The sequence below is a fragment of the Pogoniulus pusillus genome, chromosome 34 (genome assembly GCF_015220805.1).
Source record: "Pogoniulus pusillus isolate bPogPus1 chromosome 34, bPogPus1.pri, whole genome shotgun sequence".
Lineage (NCBI taxonomy): Eukaryota > Metazoa > Chordata > Aves > Piciformes > Lybiidae > Pogoniulus > Pogoniulus pusillus.
This window is the reverse complement of record NC_087297.1, coordinates 14315490-14339133: the sequence shown is the minus strand read 5'-3', so window position 1 is coordinate 14339133 and position 23644 is coordinate 14315490. Positions and strand designations below refer to the sequence as shown.

At 52.9% G+C, this 23644-nt stretch overlaps 2 protein-coding genes across 3 annotated transcripts in view; one reads left to right on the top strand and one right to left on the bottom strand.

The window, feature by feature from the left end:
* The window catches only part of PREX2 (phosphatidylinositol-3,4,5-trisphosphate dependent Rac exchange factor 2), a 107676-nt gene extending 99271 nt beyond the window's left edge, over positions 1-8405 (bottom strand). The window contains exon 1 of one of the 2 annotated variants that reach the window (XM_064170495.1): positions 8200-8405. The gene's annotated coding sequence lies outside the window, so the exon portion shown is untranslated. The remainder of the gene's footprint in view (positions 1-8199) is intronic. The other variant, XM_064170492.1, reaches the window with a different exon arrangement.
* CPA6 (carboxypeptidase A6) overlaps positions 8065-23644 on the top strand; it is a 35056-nt gene continuing 19476 nt past the window's right edge. The window contains exons 1-2 of the mRNA XM_064170546.1: positions 8065-8162; positions 19643-19718. Of these exons, the coding sequence (XP_064026616.1) occupies positions 8065-8162; positions 19643-19718 (174 nt within the window). The remainder of the gene's footprint in view (positions 8163-19642; positions 19719-23644) is intronic.

The window sequence follows — 23644 nt, the reverse complement described above, 5'->3', positions numbered from 1 at the left end:
CCACGGCCCGAATTCGTGCTCAGCACCAAGCGTACAGACCACCCCCTGCCAGCAGCACATCCACTCTAGAAGCTCCACCAGAGCGCTGCTGCCACCCAGCTGAGGCTGCACTCTACCCTACTGACCCCCAGGACCAGGATTTGCAGTGCTCTTTGGTTGCTGCCTTCAGCAGTCAGCTTTTGGGACATAGAATCAAGCAGGTTGGAAGAGACCTCCAAGTTCATCCAGTCCAACCTATGCCCCAGCCCTATCCAATCAACCAGACCATGGCACTAAGAGCCCCATCCAGGCTTTGCTTGAACACCTCCAGGGGTTGCCCATTTTAAAATACACTTGGGGACAGCTAGGTGTGGTGACAACGCTGCCTGGCTCTGCAGTGTGAGTCTTTATGGAGCAAGCTGCCAGCTGTAGTATTTCTAATTTACAAGGATGTTTTTACAGCTTTGATCAGCATCAGAGGAACCTTCAGGAGCAGCTAAAAGTAAACAGCTACAGAAATGCACTTCAAGGAATTTCAAATTCAATAGAGGTCTATTTGAGCTCTCAGTTCTTTCATCCAGGCATCTTTTAGAGCCAACTAGGAACAGCACAGAATGAAGGCAGGGGAGTTCTCCCTCCCTGGCCATCCAATCAAACCGAGTGGGTCAGCTTTAGAGAGGAAAGTGCTCTTCTGTTCCCCTTTGAGCCTCTTGCTCGGGCACTGGTGGGATATTCTGGTTTGTGCCTTTTCTCTTCCATCAGCACAAGAAGTCCTAGGCTCAGGAAGACTGCTGGTTTTGTTTGATCTCTTGCAGCAGCAAAATCAGAGCAAAAGCAGGATTCAGCAGAAGAAAGGGGCAGTGAAAAGCCTGAAGACTTGTGGATTCCACTGATTTCCATGGCAGTGGCAGAAAACAAGACCAGCCCTATTGCATTTGCCTCCCTGGTGCACTGCGTCCTTCCCATGGCAGATGGCACCAGCAGCACCTGGGAACAAATTCACCACTTCCCACCCACAGTGTTGGGCTTAGTCCTTTATAGCTTTGCCAGCTATCAGTCACTGGCCCTCAGGTTTTGTCTCCAGGCTGAGTGGCATGTCAGCTGGACATCTGGCACGGGGGGAGAGAAGGAAAGGGGCAGACCTCAACGAGAACAGTTCAACACTTCACTTCTGGGTAGTCAGCAGTGGCTGAGGCTGGGTTTGTCTGTGCCGTAAAAGGAGAGAAATCTTACTGTGTCAGAGGGTTTAGCAGTTTGGGGAGTTGAGTTTCAGGTGGGCAAGGATGGAAGTGCCAGGCACTGTATGAAGTGTGGCCTTTGGATCCTCTGGAAAGCCCGCACAAGTTCCTTCAGGTTTTAAGTCTACCAAGAACTAAAGTGTGAAGCTCCTGAGCAGAGGCTGAGATCCTGGCAGGATATTTTCCAATCCAGTTCACCTCTTCCTAAGCATGGTTTAACCCCATCCATGCAGAAACATTATGGAATAGCAGCAGCTTGATCCACTTCCTGCAGTCTGAGGTGAGGGGAAAGAGAAAACTGCTCCTGCCCTACTTATTTTGTGTTTGATTTTGCACTCAGGTTGCCAGAGGCTATTCAAAAAACAATTTGCTGCTTATTTCCTACACTACAGAATCCATTTTCCAGAGGAATTTTGGACCATCTGGAATGTGGCAGAGAGACACAGGGAACACTCAGATTATTTTCCCAAGAGATATTTGCTGAACAAAACTACTTTTTGACAAACTAAGAACAGGAAGAGAACTAAGATGTGGCCAAGCATCCAGCTTGGATCAATAATGGTGTGGTCAGCAAAAGCAGGGCAGGGATCATCTCCCTGTACTTGACACTGGTGAGGCCACCCCTTGAGCCCTAGGGCCTGTCACTCCAAGATGGACATTGAGGAGCTGGAGCAGGTACAGAGAAGGGCAACCAAGCTGGTGAAGGGTCTGAAGAAGGGCTGGTGAGGAGCAGTGGCTGAGGATAAAGGGAAATGGCCTCAAGTTGCCCCAGGGGAGATTTAGGTTGGACACGAGGAACAGCTTCTTCTCTGAAAGGGTTGTCAAGCTGTGGCTCAGGCTGCCCAGGGCAGTGGTGGAGTCCCCATCCCTTGGAGGGGTTTCAAAGCCACGGAGAAGTGGTGCTGAGGCACATGAGTCAGTGGTGTCCTGGCAGTGCTGAGTTAAAGGTTGGGCCCCATGACCTTGCATGTCTTTTCCAAGCTAAATATAGGATTTACTTTAACCGTGCAGGCTGAGATGCAAACCTGCTCCTTGTTTCACTGCCAAATGGACCCCAAGGGGTTTGGCACCTGCATCAGAACGGAGCGACACAGCAGAGCCCTTGGGTCCTACACAAAACCGTGTGCCTGAGCCGTTTTTATCACGCCGCGGCGCTGGGCGCTGGCAGAACAACCACCACCGTGTTTGCAGCGTCGGCGGTGCCCGGAGGCAAGCGGCCGGAGCCCGGCACCGGGGCGCAGCCGCGCGGGTTGTGGCGCTAGGTGGCAGGAGACGGAAGGGAATCGCCGCGCAGGGCAGCGCGGGGCTGCGCACAGCGCCGGGCAGGCAGCGCCTGGCGAAGAAGTGCCTGCCGGGCTGTGAGGCAGGCAGCAAGAGCACAGCGAGACACGGCGAGGGCTCTGCGCTGAAGGACTTCTCTGGCTTGATGGCCAAGGGGCTTCCGGGAGGATGTCTGCTGCAACACACACACAGCCTCAAGGGTGAGATGGAATTCGGCATGGGCACGGTGCTGGTTCTACCGAGCTCAACCCCCAGTGAAGTCAGCCCAGAGCGGGTCAGTAGCAGAAACCAAATTGCATGTCAGAAAGTGGTGAAACCTTGGACCTGAGTCTGTGTCGGTTAGAAAGAGATCAGGATGAAACCCCACGGCAGAGCCAGACTGTTCCTCACCAAGGAAAGGTTTCTGTGTGTCTTCTGAAGTCCTGCATGCTGCAGCTGGAGTTGGGCTGAGGTTCTGTCAGGCACTTTGGACAGGTCCATACCATTAGCTCTCTTCTAGAAGTTTATTCTGCATAGTCTCTGGCTTAAAGCCTCCTGAGTTTTGAACAGGACTCCTCCGTGTTGTCAGAGGAAGACTCTCACAGCTGTCCTGCAAAGGGATGCCATCAGCTGCCTGTGCTTCTGGCAGGTAACTGACAACACTAACAGGATGTGCAGCTGCTTCTAGAGCACCCACTGGCATTTGGAACACCAAGGGTGCATGGCATGGAGGGAGGCATCCTGGCACTTCCCTTGCTCGGCAGGGTAAGAGTCTGTGGCAGCAGTGAGGTGGTTCAGCCATCGGACAGCTGTGTATCCATTTCCTCTTGGGTCCTAAAGTCACCAGCTGCACAGAAAGCTCTAGATTATCAGTCTGGATCCTTGGGTTTAATCCAGAGAGAGCTGTCTCTGAGTGAAGAGATTTTTGCTATGGAAACAGTTTCCATGGCACATGGATAGCCTAGTTCTGACTATCAGAGAGATCACCCAGAGTGACAACACTGGACCAGAGTACATGCAGCCTTCCTTGCCATTTTCTTGGGAACAAGAGCCATTTGTTTATCCTAGTGGTAGCTGCCTCACAGGATGCAAAATGGGATTCTGCCAACTTCCATGTGGATGAAGATGTTACTTGGAGAACAAAACCAAACCCAACAACTTTTAAAGCTTAGCAACACAGCTGAACTGAAAACTGAGTCCTTGAATGGGCGATTGAATCCAAATTGAGTTTGGATTTTCATCACCCCAGGTAACTACCTGGGGGTCTGGGGTGATGAAAAGGTCAACAGGAGCCTGCAGTGTGAGTGCAGCCCAGACAGCAACCCTGTGCTGGGCTGCAACAAGAGCAGTGTGGGCAGCAGGGCAAGGGAGGGCATTCTGCCCCTTGGCTCAGCTCTCCTCACACCCCACCTGCACTCCTGGGTGCAGTTCTGCAGCCCCCAGCACAAGCAGGACATGGAAGTGTTGGAGCCAGTGCAGAGGAGGCCACCAAGATGCTGAGAGGGCTGCAGCAGCTCTGCTGAGGACAGGCTGAGTTGGGGCTGTGCAGCCTGGAGAAAAGAAGGCTTGGAGGAGACCTTGGAGTGGCCTTGCAGGATCTGAAGGGGGCTGCAGGAGGGCTGGGGAGGGACTATTGACAAGGTCTGGGAATGCCAGGATGAGGGGGAATGGGTTTGAACTGGCAGAGAGGAGACTGAAACTAGATGTTAGGAAAGGGTTCTTTGCAGTGAGGGTAGTGAGACACTGGCACAGGTTGCCCAGGGAGGTTGTGGCTGCTCCCTCCCTAGAGGTGTTCAAGGCCAGGTTGGATGAGGCCTTGAACAACCTGTTCTAGTGGGAGGTGTCCCTGCCTATGGCAGGGGGTTGGAACTGGCTGAGCTTTGAGGTCCCTTCCAAACTAAACATATGGTTCTATGATCCTATATTAGGTACTGTAGACACCTAATATACCTGAACAGGATTAGGTATATACAATAACACTGACCCCCTCCCGTGTAGCTGGGCTGAATGTTATTGTGCAGGACTGTCCAGCCCTGCAGCCACACAGAGCCGGGAGCACGGCAGACACTCGCCCTAACGCTGCCTGCTCGTGGGGTCTGAGGCTTCCTCCTGTTTCCCTCCTCTGGCCTCTGACATCTTTCACCAGATCTGGAATTTACTCCCTGGCTTTTTAACACTTCAGAAACAGAATGGCAGCCTCCTGTAGTGCCAGGATATTTCCCCATCCGTTCTCCAGCCCTCTCAGCATTTCTCAGCATTCAGGCTCTGAAGCACACTAATTACATACAGCTTGGCGCTCTCAAGGCAGCCAGATTTGAAGGAGGACAATCAAAATATCATCCCAGGCACAGATGGTAAAATGACCTGATAATTATCATGCAGTGTTAAGGGTGAGAAAGGGAGGAGGAAAGACACTTTTCATGCCAGTGCAGCTGACAGATAAATTAAAAACTCAGTAGTTACTGCTTCACCGACCTCCAGGATGATATTCCACCTCATGCTGCCTTTCCTCCCAGCAGACACCAGGATACTCCCAGTGCAGAAGACCTGGGAGTTCCCTGGGGAGCCAACACAGCACACTGCTGTACAGAACTCATTCCTTCAAAGTCCCCTTCCCTTCTGAGCAGTTCTGTATGTACAGCTTTGGTACGTGCTAGCTGATGGAAGTAAAACCTCAGCCCCTTCCAGCTTGTGTCTCACACAGCTCACTGAGGCACAACTCTGTGACACTTCCCAAGGCTCTCACAGCAAACACTGTTCCTGTTTTCTTTTTCTCCTCGACATTACAAAAAGTCATCACTAAGTATCCAGTGGTTCCAAGTAATGTACCTGTTGCAGCTAGAGCCTGAGCACAGCCTTGCACTGTGAACATGCCACTGCCTTTGGGGTTACAGAAGTGAAGCTGTGCCTAAGTCCGAAGGTGCTCAGACAGGGTTGAGACTGGGCACTGCTGATGGCTTTCTAGGTTAAAACCACAACCTCATACAGATTCAGCAATGATATGTGCTCTGGTGGCTGTCAGGAGCCCCCAGGCCTGGGCTTGCAGTTGCCAAAGATTTTCTCCTGCTGGGACAAATCATTCAGCCTCCCTCTTTCTCAGCACCCCCATCTGCAACCCAGCTCCAAAGTACTGCTGCCATCAACTCAGAGAGGGCTGAGCACCTGTGGCTGCAGGGCACAGACATTCTGAGGGCTGCAGGAGAGTGCAGCAGAAGTGTGATGTGTTATCAGACACGAGTGCTTTGCATGGGGTAAACAGCCATGCTTTGTGTGGCAGGTGCAAGAAGAGCTTTAATTGCCATCCTCATCTCTCCCCAGACAGAGATGCCAGAGCAAACTCCTCCCTGGCGAAGGGCTGCAGAGGTGCTCAGATGAAAAGCCTGTAGGTCCAGACAGAGGAAGTCTTTCTGGTGTTGCTCAGTGCTGGCAGGGCTAAAGAGACACCTTAGACACACTGCCATTTGGTGATCCAGTTTGATCCATTTCTCACTCAGGCCTCTCAGCAGCAATGCTTTTTGCAGAACTCAGCCAGAAGTTTAAACCCAGGTGGCCACAGGTGTCTTGAGGCAGCATCTCAAGATGGAAGGAGCTTTCCTTCACAGTGCTGCCTGCTGCAGATCCTTCACGGGGATTTTTTTTCTCCCGTGGGTGGTTTGAAGAAGGATTCCATCCATAAAGCAAGCTAGAACACAAGTCTAGCAGTCTTCCCAGGACTACAGCCATGCTAAGGAAGAGAACTCATCAGGTTGGTAGTGCTGTCATCTGGTGTCACCCATCAGCCTGGTTTCTAAAGACTCCCACGGGAGGTTGATCTGTTTGTGATTTGTCTAATTTCCTTCTAGAGCAGCCTCAACGTTTAAGTGTCTCTCATTTCTACAAATCAGGGAAGAGTATTTAACCCACATCTCTCTCCTGCTGCAGTGTAGCAGCAGAACTACACTTTGCAAACATCCTCATGCATCAGTGTGACACTCCACACACTACAGGTGTGGCAAAGGTACAGAGTGAGGAGGGTAAGGAAGAGCAGCAGGTGAAGCGAAGCAGTGGGGTTTGCCCTCCCTGACTGCACCATGCCTGGTGCTACCTCTGCAGCCACCTCTGAGCACACAGAAGGGCGGCTGTGGATACCCCTCCCTAGAGGTGTGCAAGGCCAGGCTGAATGGAGTCTTGAGCGACCCAGGCTGGTGGAAGGTGGCCCTGCCCGTGGCAGGAGGCATGGAACTGGATTGTCATTAAAGTCCCTTCCAATCTCAGCGGTTCTGTGAGTCTGTGAGGCTATGCTAAGCAGGTGTGGGTACAAACATGGATACAAGGGGCAGTGGATACAAACTGGAACACAGGAAGCTCCTCCTCAACACCAGGAGGAACTTCCTTACTGCGAGAGCGTTGGAACCCTGGAGCAGGCTGCCCAGAGAGTCTCTTTCTCTGGAGACTTTCAAGACCCATCTGGACATGTTCCTGTGTGACCTGCCCTAGGTGATCCTGCTCTGGCAGGGGGGTTGGGCTGAATGATCTCTGGAGGTCTCTTCCAACCCCTACCACTCCATGATTCTGTGATTCTGTTATGGGGGTCGGACAGCTCAAGGCGGAGAACAGGGAAGGAAACAGCCCTGCCCTGGACTGCCTTTTCCATCTCCAGCCTCTATCCCGCAGCTTGTGTCGGATTTGGCGCTGGGGCGGGGAAGAGGCAGAAGCAAAGGCTGGTTTGCCTCTCAGGGAGGAGGTGGGGGGTTGAGTGCAGCCGCCTGTGTCCCCGGGCCATTGGCAGGGGTTTGCAGTTCTCTCACACGTCCCAGTGTCAGCTGCCTCCACTCCCCGCTGCTCCGGGATGCCGACAAGCAGTCGGCTTTGAAGTGGTTTTGCTCCTTTCTGCGGCGGGCAGGCTGAAAGCGGCTACCAGCCCACGGTGCATCGGCCTTGCGTTCTACCTGCTCCAGCAAGCGCCCCTCGTGTGCGCAAAACACATCTGCAACCAGACTCCCTCCTGGCCCTCGCTGCTCCCCACGCTCCGGGGACTTGACTCATGTGCATCTGCCACACTCTCCCTTTTCCCACCCCTCCACGGTGTGGAACGGCGGCAGCGAGCCTCCGCTTCCAGCGGTTGGGCTTCAGCTTACCACACAGCCTCCCTCCCCGTCACTCGGCCCCAGGGTTTCGCGCACCGCCATTCACTTCAGGTCCCACTTTCTCCTCCCTTGGTGACTCCTCGGGACACTGTGCTTCACGCATGTGGATTCCTGCCGCTTATCTGCCCCGGCCCTTCTGCCCAGCCGGGGACACCGCGGCGGTACCTGCCGGTGCCCTTCCCGGTGCCCCGGCGCCCCGGCGCAGCACCTGCCCCGCAGCGCTCTCGCTTCCCGCCCTGGCGCTGAGGCCGGCCCGGGCCGGGCGGCGGCGAGCAGCCCCCCTGGCTCCCCTCAGCCCTCCCAGGGCGGGCGGACGGGCGGGAAGGAGCCTCCCCCGCCCCGTCCCACCGACGGCCCCGTGCCCAGGCGCGGCGGGGCTGCCAGGCGAGGTCCTCCCCCGGCCCCGCTCTGCCCGCGCACGGCTCCGCGCCGGCTGTGAGGCGGCGGCCAGGCCCCGCAGCATGAGGCCCCGCGGGCCCCCCGCCGCCCTGCTGCCCCTTTGTCTGCTCTGCCTCCAGGCTGCGCTGCCGGCCCGCGGCCTTCGCGCCCGCTACGACGGGTAAGTGCCCGCCGACCCCCGCCCCTCCGCAGCTCACCTCTCCGCCGCCCCTGGCCTCTCCTCCGACCGCTCCTCTCCCGCGTCCCCTCGCTGGCCGTGCCCGCGGCGCTGGTCCGTAGGTGCGGGGCTGCCGCGGCCGCTGCCGAGCTGCTCCTGTGCCTGCTTCCCCTCAGCCGCGGCGCGTCCCGGCGCCTTCTGGCCACAGACGGCTCCGAGGCTCTGCCAGCGACAGGGAAGATGCTGCGCTGAGGGGCGAAGAGAAAGTTTCGCTGTGCTAAAAAGGAAAGGTTTAATGCTCCTTTCTCACTCGCCGCGGTAGAAGTTCCGATTCTAGAGGCAGAAAAGCCGTTTCAGAGGCTTTGCCGTGCTGTGGGATGGATGAAGGTTTGCGGATTCCGTTAGGGGCCAGTTTTAACAGGAAAGGTCTGTTCATGGGAAGAGTCGTCAAGCCCTGGACGGTGGCGTCCCCACCCCTGGATGGGATTTGAAAGCCATGGAGATGTGGCCGTGAGGGACGTGGGTTAGTGGTGACCTGGCAGTGCTGGGTAAGGGCTGGACTCAATGATCCTTAACAACTCTTTCAAACCAAAACGATTCTGTCGTTCTGCGAACTTAAAATTGTTGGGTTTAAGTCGAACAATGTCTTACTGAGTGCATGCAAATCTCAACCAACAAGAGAAATCGATTCGCCGTGCTGTGAGCAGAGTCAGAATCCCAGCGAGGTGGAGGTTGGGGTGGGACTTCTAGAGACCATCCAGCCCAAAGCCCTGCTAAAGCAGGCACGGAAAAAACTAACAGCCCCCTTGCTGCTTCTCCTTTCTCCAGGCTGGAGTGCCCCTGCCTCTCCTCCAGTCCCCCAGCACCTCTCCCGTTCTCCACGACCTCTCAAAGGTGATGAAGAGTGGCTTAGCTTAGTGGCTTCTGCTTCTGTTTCAAACTAGTCTATTTTTTAGCTTGCTTTGTTTCAGCTGAAGCTCAAATTTGTGTTTGGAAAATGAAACTGTGCTTGAAAGCTGTGGGCACAGGTTTTGTGCGGCAGCAGTGCACGGTCCTGGCCTCAGCAAGACCTGCCTGCTTTTAAAGTCAGGATTGCTTCCAGGTTGTTTGCAGATGACACTGAGATGGATAACACATTGCCTGTGCTGGCACATGGCTTCTTCTGAACAGGAGTCACCTGAGCTAGCTGCTGACGGATGTTTGAGATGCCAGAACACACATTTTAATGCCCCTGCTGTTTAAGTGAGATTGTCAATCCATAGCCGAGCTGGCTAAAATAGAAACCAGTGTGCGTAGATTCAGCTACTGTAGCTCTGCTCGTTTATGAGAGTCACCCCTTCTGTTACATGCCCTAAAAATCGTTTCCTTCTTTATGTGCCCTGAGTGACAGGAGAGTGACCCAGCTCAGCTTGTCCTGTTGATCTGTCTCAGGCAGGGATTGCACTGAGGCTAAACCTAGAAAAATGAGACTTCTCATCAGCTTCCAGAGTCTGGGAAGCGCAGTGAAAATCCCTGCTCAGAAAGGCCAGGTTGCAGTAGGAAAGCTCTTGGTTGATAGACAGTGGTAGTAAGGGGCCAGGATCTTTTTACAAGCCTTGCTGGAAGTGCGGCCACATTTGTAACAGACACCAGGACGTGCACCACATGTGTAACACAAACTGCAAGAAGAACCTGAGCTTCTGCCCACTCCACTCATCTTTTCCATTTCTGCATCCTGGCAGTATTTGTGTCAATAAAAGATGATGAAAAACAAGCTTGAAGAGGGATGAAGGTTTCTTCAGAATGGCAAATCTATTTGGTCCTTCTGAGGTGTCTGTCAGCAGCCCAGTGGCCTGGGCAGGATCATTTAATTTCCTCTGAGAAACTGAGCTTTGAAATGGCAGAGCAGGAATTGCCATCACTGCTGAACCTGGGTGGCACCCCAGGGGAAAAACGGCTTGGTAGGGTGTCTGGGGAGAAAGACAAGTGGCAGGGGAAGATGGTTTGATACTGTTCAGCATTCAGGTACCCATGTTCATCACCCTAGCCACCTGACTTCATTTAGTGCTAAGAAGTGTGAGCCAGTCCTGCACTACAGAGTGGAAAGAAATCAATATAATCAGGGCAGTGGAATGGGAAAGAAGAGAAACAAAAAAGAAAGGCAATGGCAACATTTCTCATGCACTCATCACTGAGAGGCACTGAGCAATTGCAGCTCTTGAGCTGAGGACTCTGACCTGACACAATTGGGAATGCAGATGTTTCTCCAGACTAACTTCTCCAAGCTGTGTTCAGAGCAGGCCAGGTATGACACATGGAGATATCCTTAAGCAAAAGCATTCCAGATACCTCTGGGAAGATGACAAGTAGTTGGGAGGTCTCAGCAAAGAGGCAGCAGCTCCCATGCCCACTGAGTTCTTGCAGACAGGAGCACTGCATTTGCCGCCTTCTGCCTCTCCCCATCCTCACTGTCAAGAATTGCTTTCTAATCACGCTCTAAATTTGCCCTCCACAGGCTTCGATCCATTCCCTCTCATCCTGTCACAAGATGGAGCAGCTAATAGCTGGCCAGTGAAAAAATGCTCCATGATCATTCTGTTAAAACACATAAAATAGAAACAAACACACACCCCCAAAAAAAAGGACTTTCTGGTGGAGCAAAACACAGAGATCCAATAGGAGAAGGACCAGTTTCACAGCAGCCAATGGAACCCAGAATTATTAGGGTGTATCAGCAGCCAGGAGTCTCTCTGCCCCCTGGGAATCAGGAGAAAAGCAGCACAGAGGACAAGCAGACAAAGAAGGAATTGTTAAATTAGTTGTTGGATAAAGAACTTTGCTGCTCACAAAAAGAAATGGGTGGGCTTAAGGTAATATTTTTCAAGTTATCAGCGTGCAGGCAGGGTATTTATTTTGCAAGTGCAGGGCTATAAAACACCAGATGTTGTGCAGGGAGCAGTGGCAGGAGAAGGCTGGAAGCTGTTGTCTGCAAGGAACAGGCAGAGGCTTGCTGTCAGCAGCGACGCCTCGCTCATAAAACAAGGTTTGCCTCCAGTGCAAGGACACCAAACACCCTTCACTGCAGCCAGGACTTGTGTCTCCACCGCCTGTGGGGGTCTGTTGGTTTGAGCTTAATTACTGCTCCTGTGAAATGGGCACAGGGCAGTTTGTAGTTAGAATTATAGTGGAAGAAGCAGGAGTTGGTAGAGAAGGAAACTTTGGCTGTTGGGTGAGCCGAGGCTGAGAGGCCTTTGCTGGGATGGCCTCCAGTTATCTGCATGTGTGGTTTGAGTCACTCCACTCTCTGTGTTCCAAAGGGAAAATGGAAGGATAACAATGAGATTATTTATCCTTGGAGATGGAACATCCAAAGCTCTGGTATAAGCTCAAAGCATCCCCTCACTCGTGCTGCCGCTTGCACGGTGGAAGGATTTGGCAGCACCCTCTCAGGATTCAGCATGCCAGCTCCTTCTGCCGTGAAGCTCCATGTAAGGAGAGCTGGGTGTAACAAGAGGAGAACGGGAGAGAAGCTGCAGGAAGATAGAGCTGACAGTTTAATGGGTTTGTACAGCTCTGGATTTGTGTGGATCCTAGAATAGAATAGTCTGGGTGGGAAGGGACCTTAAAGATCATCTAGTTCGGAGCCCCCTGCCACAGGCAGGGACACCTCCCACTAGAGCAGGCTGCTGAGAGCCTCTGAGTGTGAATTCACACAAGGTACCAAGTGTGGCTCAGCAGGCACATCACAGCTTTACAGACTGAAATAATTGCAACTGGAAACTGACTCACTTTATGGAGTGACCTCAGAGCCCAGTGTGGAAGAGCAGTGTAAATGGTGAGGGCACATTCATGCGAGAAGAGAATGGCATTTTAGCTGCATTTGAAAATGAAGACACTGGGGTCAGGTTTCAGCGTTTAGAGGCCATGTAGTTCTGGTGCTAACTGAAAGAAATCCCCTTCAGTTCATGACTCCCCTAAAGCACATCCCTTCAGGCAGGTCAAGGCAGCTGTCCTCTCCTGGGCCAGCACAGGGAGCCAGGCTGAGGCTCAGGACTGATCCCAGGTTTCCAGCATGAGACAGTACAAACTCTCTGTATTCAGGGGAAGTTTTGTCTCTCTTTTCTAGTCCATGTCAGTCAACTTCAGCTACCTCCTACTTATCTACCAAAACATCTGCAAACTGCAACAGACCACCCAAATCTTCCCCTCCAGATGGGGAGTGAGGCTCTCTGGGTGCCACAGCAGCAGGAGCAGCTCAGTCAAGATGCTGCTGGGTGGACATCTCTTGGCTCCTGGATGGAAATAGCTTCTGGCACCAGGAGGTGTGTCACAGAAAGCCTCTGCTTATGGTTCCTCAGTTGTGGTTTTCAAAGGACCTTCCCTTTTGCTATCTTTGCAGGTGCTGGCTGAGATTACAGCCTGCCCTGTACAAACCTGCTGCTTTTCCTCCTCCTCTCAGCTCTTACCCCTCCTCTGCTTCATTGTCCCCGTGTTTTGCCACAACCAGCCTACCTGGGCAGGGGCTGGCCTTTTGCCACCCGTCAGCAGAGTAGTTGAGCCCTCACGCAGGTCTTTGGACAGTGGATCCAGTCAGGGCAATAAGCAGCAGTGAAAACAAACTTGATTTGTTATTAATATGAATGCTTTCAGTTTAGGGATTTGCTTTCAGTTGGGTGGATGGCAACAAGTGCTGATGAGATGGTTTGAGGAGCTAGCAGCTCCTTGCACCATTTTGTTAACTTCTGTGAATGATGGCAGCAGGCAAGAACCTAAATTGAAACAAGCTGATGGCTTGCAGCACCTACCAGCAGGCAAAACCTCCCTCTCACATTGGCAGCAGGGCCGAGAAGGAGCTGATTCCAGAATGCAAGAGTCCACGACCCCTGCTGGAGTCGGTCTCTTGTTCTCCTGGAGCCCTTTGGATTCTATGGGTTTAGTTGCTTGGATTTAGTAGTTTTCTGTGTGTGAGAGTTGGAAATTGTGCTCAGCTAAGAGGCAAGTGAACAGCTGCTCTAACGGACATTGTCTGTCCTCTCCTCTTCAGCCCGGGGTTGCTCACATCCCGGATGGAGCTGATGTCAGTGTGCTTTCTCACCCAACCTGCCTCTCTGCATACGTTCACACAACTCCGCAGCAGAGCTGCAGCTCCTGGCAGCTCCTGCCCCGGGAAGCCAACAGACACAGAGGTAACTCTGTACAGCAAGTACGAGCAGCAGGCTGCCATGCGGGGAGGCAGACTAAACAAGCTGCTGCTTAAGATAAAAACTATAAACCCCTAGAAATATTTACTGTATCAGGTGTCTGAGGAAAATTGTGCTCATAAATCTGAGCTGCTTTGGAAACCCAATTCCCAGGACAACTGCAGACCCCCGCAGGCATTCGCTGTCTGCCTGCTGCTCGGCAGAACACGTTTGCAGCGTGTTCGGGAGCCAGCTCCGGCAGCAGCCTTCCCCTCTTGGAGCGCAGCAGCGAGTTGTGTAAACGCGAGGAAGGCAGCCGGGCTGAAGGGCCTTGGTGACAAAGATCCCGAGGTCTGGCTGCTCTCTGCCCTTAGCAAGCTGGATCCCAGGCCCATGTTTAACAAGCAGTCAATGTGGGAAATGCCTTCTAGCAATCAAGTCGTAAACAAACGTCTCAGGCAATCAGTTGGAGGCTGCCGCAGCAGCACGAACCCTGCTGCTCGCCGCCGCCGCACACAGAGCGGTGCTGCAGGGGTTCGCTGGGCGCTGCCAACCGCTGCCAGCCGCTCCAGCCGCAGCGGCCGTGCCCGGCCCGGCAGAAGGGCTCAGCGCATCACCCGCGGCCACAGCTGTCCTGCAGCCAGCCTTGGCCTGGCAGACGCTGGGCAGCTGCTCTGGGAGGGCAGCCAAGGCACTGCAGGACACTCTTGATGGATTTACTGCCATGTAGACAGAGTCCAGCCAAAAAAGGAGCACTCCCCAAGGGAAGGGAAAGGGATTGCCAGGCAGACAGGTGAGGCTTTCACAAGTTCCAGTTCAGAGCATTAAGGCCTTTTGCACCTGGCTGGAAGCAGAAACCATCCCATCTAATAAGAGCTCTGGGGTTTTGTGTAGCACAGCTTGCAAGAAGTAGATTAAGTTTCTTTTCTTGCTAACATAAAGGACTCCCAAACCTCAGTGCATTAATTCTCTACTCACAGGATGGCTTACAAGTTACACTTCTCCTTCAAGCTTATAGTTGTGTTGCTTTAGATGAAAGGAATCACACTGCCACCTTATCTTCTGATTTTACTATTTACCTAGTGAAGTGCTGGGGGGGAATGCAGACACCGACTCAGGAACCTGAATAGTCCTGGGGAATGCGGGCTCAGGAGGTTCCTGTGCTGGACATTTGATAGTAAAGAAGCTGTTTTCTCCAGGAGCTACCAAACTGTCTGGAGTGAATGAAACTGTGATGCATGTTAATCCATGGTGTGACCAGAACTGGCCAAACTCACCCCAGACTCACGCACACTGCTTTTGTTATCCAGCTGTGCACTGACTGTTACATTAAACAAGAAGCTCAGCACTCTGTCTTGTGTTTCTCTGTAAATTTAATCACGTTGGTAACAGATTCTGAGCCCAAAAAAGTCCAAAGAACTATTTAAAGGATCTGTCTTTGTGGTTTTAATTGCTAGGAAAGATTTCCAGCCTCTTGTTTAGACAAGAAGGAAAAGCTCTTAGTTATGCCAGGGATCCCAGACCCTCACATGCGATGGTGAATGGTTTCTGCTGTCCTTGTGGGATATCAATCACAGGACCCATAAACCAGGAGTGAGGAGTCTTCCAGGCAGGAGACATCTGGTTCTTTGGCAGCCTGCACAGGCTCTATATTGCCAGCTGTAAATTGGGCCCTTGAGTTCTCCCCAGGCTGCAGCTGGCAGGGGGCTGTCTGGACTGCCATGTGCTCCTGGTAGCTCTCACACTGGCACTTCAGCTGATTCCTCCCCTCTCTCCACACCGGTACAGCTTCCCACTCAGCCCTAGCATTCAGGTCACAGCCTTGCTCTAAGCCTCTAAATATGCATTTCTGTTTGGCTTGCTAAGGACTGGATTCACAGTGCCAGAAGAACTCTGCCCCGTGGTGTTCCTGTGCATCACTCAAAGTTCTACACTTGCAGACATTGAAAGAAGCAATCAGAGGCTTTCTTGTCCGTACCAGACCATGAATATATCCACTGACCAGTCAGAAACTTCCCTCTTGTGATGGTGCTTCCACTTCCCTCCCCCTTCAGTGCTCACTGGGAAATCACTGCTGCCCTTGAACCTTGACCAGTGATGGACTGCACAGGAGTGTGTGAATCTTCCTTAACCTGTGGTGTTCCTATGTGTCCTGTCACTCCCACTGGGAAACCACAAGCGCAGTTATAACCCTGGCACCAGGAGAGGCACAGATACAGTGGCTTCTGCTGTTGCCCTTGTTTCCACTGTGGCAAGGCAAGTCAGCAGCTACTGTGCTCTTTGGAGGATGCCCCAAGGCAGGTTTTAAGTGTTGCTCGTTAATTGTGAGCATTAAGGAGACTTGGTCAGCACCAGGAATCTCTTCACTATCGCATCCAAAGTGCCAGCAGCACTGCTCTGCTCCCCAGCCCAGCCATGGCTCTAGTGCATTCCTGTGTCATTCTGTGCTTGTGTGCTAGCAGGGGCACTGCCAACAGCCACAGCAGCACCAGAGTGCCCCTCACTGCTGCAGCAGGCTGCCATGACCAGGCTGGCACAGACAAACAGCACCCAGACGCTCATCCACCCAGGGAGCTCAGCATTGGTTCACTGATAGCCTCTTTGTTCTGCAGCTCATTCTGCTGGCAGTTGACCTTCAGAATAAATGTGCAATGCAAACCTTGGAGCATGTAAAGAGCCTCTAAAATCTCTCCCATCACTTAGCAATATCCATCACTTTTGGCTCAGTGTAGATCCCCATTTGATGCTGACATTTATGGTTACTCAAACACAGCTAAACACAAATGCTGGGAAGAGGAAAGAAGCTGGAGGCAGCTGAATTCATAGTTACACTTTCCCAACACTTCATTTGCGAGTTAGCTAATGGCATGAGGGTCTAAAATGTGTGAAAACAGAGAAATGATGCTTGCAGGAGACTGAATTCAGAGAGCCTCGTTCGTGGCCAGCTGGATGGTTACAGTATTTCATGGAGGGGCTCTGAGGAGGAGTGCTCTGGGTTGGTATTTCACAGGAGAGGGGCACGGGGCTGAGGAGCTGACTTGCACCGTGCAGCGTGTGCTGCCCTCGGTGGCTCCGAGCCCCCAGCACTCGTGTAGCACAGCGGCCCCGTGGGGAGAGAGCAGCTGTCAAGTGGAGCTGGGGAAAACCAAAGTTCTCTGGGTGGGTTTTGATTAAATTAGCTTTCAGTAGATGTTTCCTAGAGAGTTTTTCCATGGAGGAGGATAGGAAATTGCTGGGCTTGGGATCAGTGCCTCCAATGAGTCCAGAGCAATCCAGGGTGCCTTGGCTAAAAGTTCTCCTCAGCCACTGCCTCCTTTTGCAGAAGAATTCTTCCCTGTTGTAGTCAGATTTGCTCTGCCTGAAATTGAAGCCTTCACCTGCTCTGTACCAGGACTGTATTTAAAGCAGGGAAATTCTCCCTCTAATTATGCAGCACAAGTCTCTGCTGCTCTCTTAAGTTAGGAGTGATTTTGCAGAGAACTGACACAGCATTAATCCAGTGAGGAAAAATTATTTCTCCAGCAGCTTATGGAAATGGCAAAACATAATTGCCTTAATGGCTGGTGCAGGAACTGTGCAGAGAATAAATAATTTCATTGCCACTGAAATATTTATTCCCCTCCCCAAGCCCTCAGTTTGATTTGGTGCTTTGAATGCTGTTCTGCAGTTGGTGCGCTTTGGTTGCCTGCAGCACTGCAGGTTCCTTTGGTCAGTGGCAGGACAGCAGGTTTGGTGGAAGACACTGGGGACTGTTTCGTGCCGTGGGGAGAAAGAAGAGAAGGCTTTGTTGTGGGAAATCCAGATCAAAGTAGAGTCAGGTTGCATGTGAGGGCCGCGTTCAAAGAGCCAGACCCATCACACCACACGCAGCTCTCACTGCTGTGGCAGAGCTCTGCCTTCCCTTCCACTCTCTGCGGTTCAGTCAGGCTGAAAGCTTGGGAGCTGCTGGAGGCCTCCTTTGGTTCAGCATCCTGAAGTCATTTTACCAAGACACAGATTTAACCATGTGCAAGAGCTGGGACGTGTCACAGTGTCATGAGGGCTAACAACCTTGTCCAGCAAGACCAAGGAGGAGATTGTCCTCCACTCAGAGCTGCTGAGGCCACACCTTGAGTCCTGGGCTCAGTTTTGGGGACCTCACTCCAAAAAGGACACTGAGGGGCTAGAGCAGGTCTGGAGAAGAGTAACAAAGCTGGGGAAGGGTCTGGAGAACAGGGCTGGGGAGGAGCAGATGAGGGAGCTGGGGGTGTGCAGTGTGGAGGAGGCTGAGGGCAGAGCTCCCTGCTCTCTACAGCTCCCTGCGAGGAGGCTGCAGCCAGGTGGAGATTGGGCTCTGCTCCCAAGGAACAAGGGACAGGACAAGAGGAGAAGGCCTCAAGTTGCCCCAGGGGAAGTTTAGGTTTGACATCAGAAGAAACTTCTTCACTGAAAGGGAGGTGTTTGAAAGCTGCAGAGACATGGCGAGGGACATGGATTGGCACCAGACTAGGTGTTAGGGAATGGCTGGGCTCAATCCAAAGTGGCTGGGAGCCTTGCTCAGCCTTTCTGAAGGGAGCTTCCTCTGCTCAGTGAGGCTGACTCCTAAGGACAGCTCTCCTCAGGCTGCCCATGGGTGCATCTGAATGACCCTCAGTGGTACTTTAAAAAGTCACTTTCAAGCAATCAAACAAACCCCTAAAGAAACAGAAGTTTTCCCTGCAAACAACCAAGCACACTCCAGCACGTCCGAAGCAAGCCTCGGAAGCCTCCCGTGCTGCAGACATCTCACACAGCACTGCTTCATGCCAGAACATCCTTTTACTCCATAAACATTTTCATCTCTCTTGCTGTAACTTGCATCAATGAATAAATACATAGCAAACACTAATGATCAGTCCCAAATTAAAGCTGAGCCCACTACTTTGACATTTACTTCTAAAATATGCATGAGACAACTCCTCTGATCTCTCTTTCATCCCCTTGCAAACTCTTACACTTGCCAGTTACTTGTGCTTCTGTGCCAGTACAGTAATGAGTGCAGGCTTCCCTGCCCCACGTCCCTCTGAGGATCAGGGTCTCCATCTGAGCTCAAGAGGCTGCTGACCAGGAACCACCAAACACACTCAGGCTCCAATCCATTCAGCAGCAGGGACCCCTTCATGCCTTTACCCCTCGTGCTCTGTGCCTGAGGTGTCGTTGCCCACAAAGCCAGAGTTGTTTCACCTCTCATTTTTCTCAGGCCATTTACTCAAGGAAGGTTCTAGACAAGTACTGTCAGTAGAGGCTGACCTTGATGGCTCAGTTGTCAGAGCTGGGAGGGAACTCTGTAGTGCAGGTTTTGAGATCACAGATCCAGGAATTTCTCCTGTGACCGAGGTCTTGGCTGTGTGATCACTCCCTGCGCTTTCTATGGTCTCCCATTGTCCATGGCATGGATGGAGGCCATGGAATGGACAGCTCTGCAGTGTGCTTCCTGCTTGCAGTGCTCATTGATAGCTGCTAAAGCTCACAGCATCAGCTGCTGTTATCTAGAACCTTCTGAGCATGTATGAACAGCTGCTTGCACTCCTGCGTGTGTGCCAGCTTGGATGGACAAAGCAAAAGGCAGTATGAGAGTCACCTCCCTTCCACAGGCATGCCCCTGGTGTGAGAGTCCCCTCCCTTCCACAGGCATGCCCCTGGTGTGAGAGTCACCTCCTTTCCACAGGCATGTCCCTGGTGTGAGGGTCACCTCCCTTCCACAGGCATGCCTCTGGTGTGAGAGTCACCTCCCTTCCACAGGCATGCCCCTGGTGTGAGGGTCACCTCCCTTCCACAGGCATGCCTCTGGTGTGAGGGTCACTTCTCTTCCACAGGCATGTCCCTGGTGTGAGAGTCACCTCCCTTCCACAGGCATGTCCCTGGTGTGAGGGTCACCTCTAACACACAACAACACTGGGCTCTTGCAAAGAGAAGCTGCCTGTAACACACAAGGAACATTCTGATGTTTGCCATACAAACCTGATGTCTCTTACCTCATCTTGCCCTCAAAAAGATTAAGTTGTTAAAAATGAAAGGGTTGCTTTGCCGTGAGGCAGATAGCTGGTGTGGAAGGTGCCAGCCTGAGCAGCTTGAAGTGGAAGGAATGGACAAAAGCCTTTGCTGGGAAGCAGAGGCTCCAGCTGACACTTTGGTCTACAGAGAGCAAATCGCTGCTGTAGAGGGGGAAGCTCAGGAGCAGAGCTGCAGCTCCCCTGACACGTTACAGCTGCTGGAAGAGAGCAGCAGTGCAGTAGCTGAATGCATTTCCTGCTGCCTTCTTCTGTGGCAGGGCCTTGAAGTGTCCTCTCTGTTGTGTTCTGGCAGGGAGAAGCTGATCCGAGTGGTGCCTGGGAGCGAGCAGGACGCAGAGACGCTGAGGGCTGCACTTCACAGGCTCCAGGTGAGCTCAGGACTTACACCTTTCTGCTGGCCTTTGCTGAAGGCTGTGCTGGGCTGACAGGCATGCCTGGCAGCTGGCACTTCACTCAGAGCACAGCAGCTCCTGCCCAATTGTCCCAATTTCCCAGTAAAACAGCTCAGGAATTAGATTCACTCTGCCTGACAGCTTTAACGAGAGCCACTCAGTGCCTTAAAACGACAGAGGTGCCACACCTGCCAGTCTGAACAGAGCAGTAGGGGACTGCAGGGGGCTGCAGCCTGTTCATAGAATCATAGAATCAACCAGGTTGGAAGAGACCTTCAAGATCATCCAGTCCAACCTATCACCCAGCCCTATCCAATCAACCAGACCATGGCACTAAGTGCCTCATCCAGTCTTTTCTTGAAGACCCCCAGGGACGGTGCCTCCACCACCTCCCTGGGCAGCCCATTCCAATGCCAATCACTCTCTCTGTGAAGAACTTCTTCCTAACATCCAGCCTATACCTACCCTGGCACAACTTGAGACTGTGTCCCCTTGTTCTATTGCTGGTTACCTGCCTGAGGAGCTCTCTGGCAGGGCTGTTTTCTGGAGGCTGCAGTGTGCAGCTCTCCCACAGAGAGCTTAGGGGTGCTCCCACAGCACTGAGCAAGAGCCTGACCCTCAGCTGTGAGCCTTACTGCAGCAGCCCGAAAGGAGTAACTGGTTCAGTCCCAGCTGGGAAGACCTCCAGTCACAGCACACGGCTGAAGTGCCCATTGCTGCCCCTGGCTGCTGGGACACTCAGGGGGAGCACATCTGCCTCTGCCCTTCTCACGCTGCAAACCCTGGGAAGCAAAAGGGCTGCTCACCTTCCTGCAACTGTTTCTCGTTGCAGAGCTCCCCCAGGCTCCCAGAACTCCTTCCTCAGTTCCAAAGTGGGAGCAGTAGAAACCCAAAGAATTGCAGGTTCTACCTCTGAGAGCAGGACCGTGGAATGCTGGCAAACGGCACTGGGATCTGGGGAGTGATGGGTTCTGATGAGATAGGGGCTGAGGAGGTTTAAGGGAAGACTCAGAAGAGAGAGGGAATATTGAGACCCAGTTTCATGCAAGCTGGCCAGGTCTGGCTGCATTCCAGCTCCTGGGACTCTTCCATCTGCATCTGCTTCACTGCCCACCTGCCTAGGGTCAGACAGGAAGAGACCTGAGGGGCTAACAGGGGTGGATATGTTGGATGGGTAGACCTTTGCCTTCTGCCCTGCTGAAGCCAGTGCAGGAGAAAGCAGGCTGCAAGGTCCATCCCTTTGGGAAGAGTATCAGGCACAAGGGGTCACTTCTGCAGTGTTCACTTACAGAAACCTACAGGGATGTCCTTGAAGGATCATCTTGGAGCTGGCTCTGGGGTTTGGTGTAGATCACAGGATCACAGCTCACAGGATGTCAGAGGCTGGAAAGGATCCAAAGAGGTCATCAAGCCCACCCCCCCAGCCAGAGCAGGACCATCCAATCTAGCTCAGGGCACCCAGGAACACATCCAGACAGGCCTTGGAAGCCTTAGAACATGTCCCCAGTAGGTCACCTGGGCAGCAGTGACAGCCTGGCCACAGCATAAGGGACAAGAGTTGCAGAAGGTGTTGGAGGACTGCTCAGGGGCTTTAGTCCATGTGAGAACCTTTCTGTGTCAAGAGGTAAGCTGACAGCTCAGGTCCTGGTGCAGGAGCAATCACCACCAGTCCCAGAGCTGTCAGCTTAACTCCTGCGCTTCTACAGGTGAAGTCCTTCCAGACTCCCTAAACTCAGCACCTGGAGCTCCTCGGGAGGGGCATTTGCTCCTTTGTTGTCTCACAAAGCCAGTCCACAGAGCAGTTGGTGCAGTAACCCCCTGAGCTGTGCTGGGGTGCCCAGGCTCTGCTGCGGTGCCAGTGCCTGCACCCAGGGACTAAGAGCTCAGGAAGGTGGCACTGCACACCTTTGGGATCCAGAGTGCTCAGAGGCAAATCACATCAGTCACCACCATTGCTGAGTAATTCCCACCCATTGGCTTTACTCTGCAGCTGCACTGCCCACAGTGCTCTGCTGTTAATCACTGTTATGAGTGGGTTCCTGCCCTGGCTGCTTCTGTTCACCTGTGTGTGACCAAACACTGCTTTACCCCAGCATGGTGAGCACAGCACAGACCTGCACTGCTCTGGGAACAGCCACTCCTAGGCTGCAGCTGCCTGCCTGCAGGCTCTGCAAGGCTGGAATCACAGAATCACTTTAGTGGGAAAAGGCCTTTCAGGCAGAGCCCAACCCTCAACCAGGGCACCACCAACCCATGACCTCACACCACATCTGCAGGGCTTTGAAGCCCCTCGCAGGATGGGGAGTTCACCACTGCCCTGGGCAGCCTAGACCAGGCCTGGCCAACCTTGTTGGGGAAGAAATTATTCCTCATGGGCAACCTAAGGCTGGAAGAGACCTTCCAGATCATCAAGTCCAATCCTTAAAGTTGCTTAAATGTGCAGGTATTTGACCAATAAACTCAGCCAATGAAGGGAAAAGGAAGCTTAAGGTACAGAGTCCAACTGACCACTGCCAGCCTGCAGGGCAGCAGGAGATGGCTCTGACCCTGACCACTCTTGTGCCAGCCAAGCAGAGCAGAGCCTTCCTCAGTCTCCCTGCCAGGCCTCCAATCTAGGCCCACTGTGCCACCACCATGTCTCCAGGGCAGCCCCTCAGGAAACTCTTGCACATCATACTCTGCTGTCTCTGCAGCTGCTCTGTGGGACATTAGGTATCTAATGAGGCAGGTGGGAACAGAGCCACGTTCTTCTGCAAGGCAGGGGATACCAGGCTCTGGTTTTCACCAGTATACCAGGGTAGGAGCAGCTGGGAGCTGCCAGCAATACCCATAGAGCAGCAGGTCTCTCTTGGCTCCAGCATATCCCAGACCAAGACTTCTTCATTTTCTGTGTGAGGGAAAAGCAAGAGCCTGGTATCTGTGCCACCCTTGAGCCCCCTTTGCACAGACCTTGTGCCAAGGAGCCCTGGAGCAGATAGGACTGCGAGGGGAAATGGTGGAGCTGCTCTTGCATCTCCCATGCATGCTGCATGCAGGGCTAAGGCTGAGCTGAAATGCAGCCGCAACTTCAGCAGGGTGAGCACAACCTCATGGAGCTGTTTCCTAGCAGTAGGTCACTGTCAGAGCACTCTGCAGCTGCTCCACCACCACCTTACATTCCAGATGTTCTGCTGCAGCCCTTTGCTCTCACAAATCCTTTTTTTGTAGATCATGTACCCCAGGGCTGCTCTTGTCACCCCTGGTCCCTCTGCCTCACACACCTCTCCAGTGACTGACCATTGTCTCCTGCTCTTCCTCCTTCAGGAGACAGTTGAGGAGACTCTTGCTGCTTTCTGAGCCCTTTCATGGCTTTAGTTCTCTTAGAGCTGACTGACAGAGACAAATGTCACATTCCCAAGTGCTTTGCAATGAGACAGGGATTTGCTCAGGTCCTCGGCCCCAGCAGACTGTTTGTCTGCTCTGGGATTGTCCTTTGTGTTATTTTTGAAGCACTTTGTGTGAGCCTGGACTGGTCACTTCTGCCCTATCAGTGGCCCACAGGCACTTAGCCCATGCAGCCAGCTGTGCTCAGGGCTGTTTGCACAGGGGCAAGGAGCTCCTGCTTTCTGAGCAATCCTGACTGCAGCTTTTCCAGGAGCAATGCCTAGGAGCAGTTGCCACTTTAACTTTGGGAAGAGCCTGACTAGCAGGCCTCGAAGTCACAACTCCACTCCCTTTTGTCTTCCAGCCCCTGCAGCAGCTGCTGATCCATTGTGATCCCTGAATTGATCCTGTCACTGCCGTGCAGAAGGACACCTCATGGGGGACCTGGCTCACTGGGCTATAAATCTGATAGCTACGGCTCCATAGGAAAGTGCTGAAAGAGCCTGCAGGGAACAAAAGCCTGCCTGGAAATGCAGCAA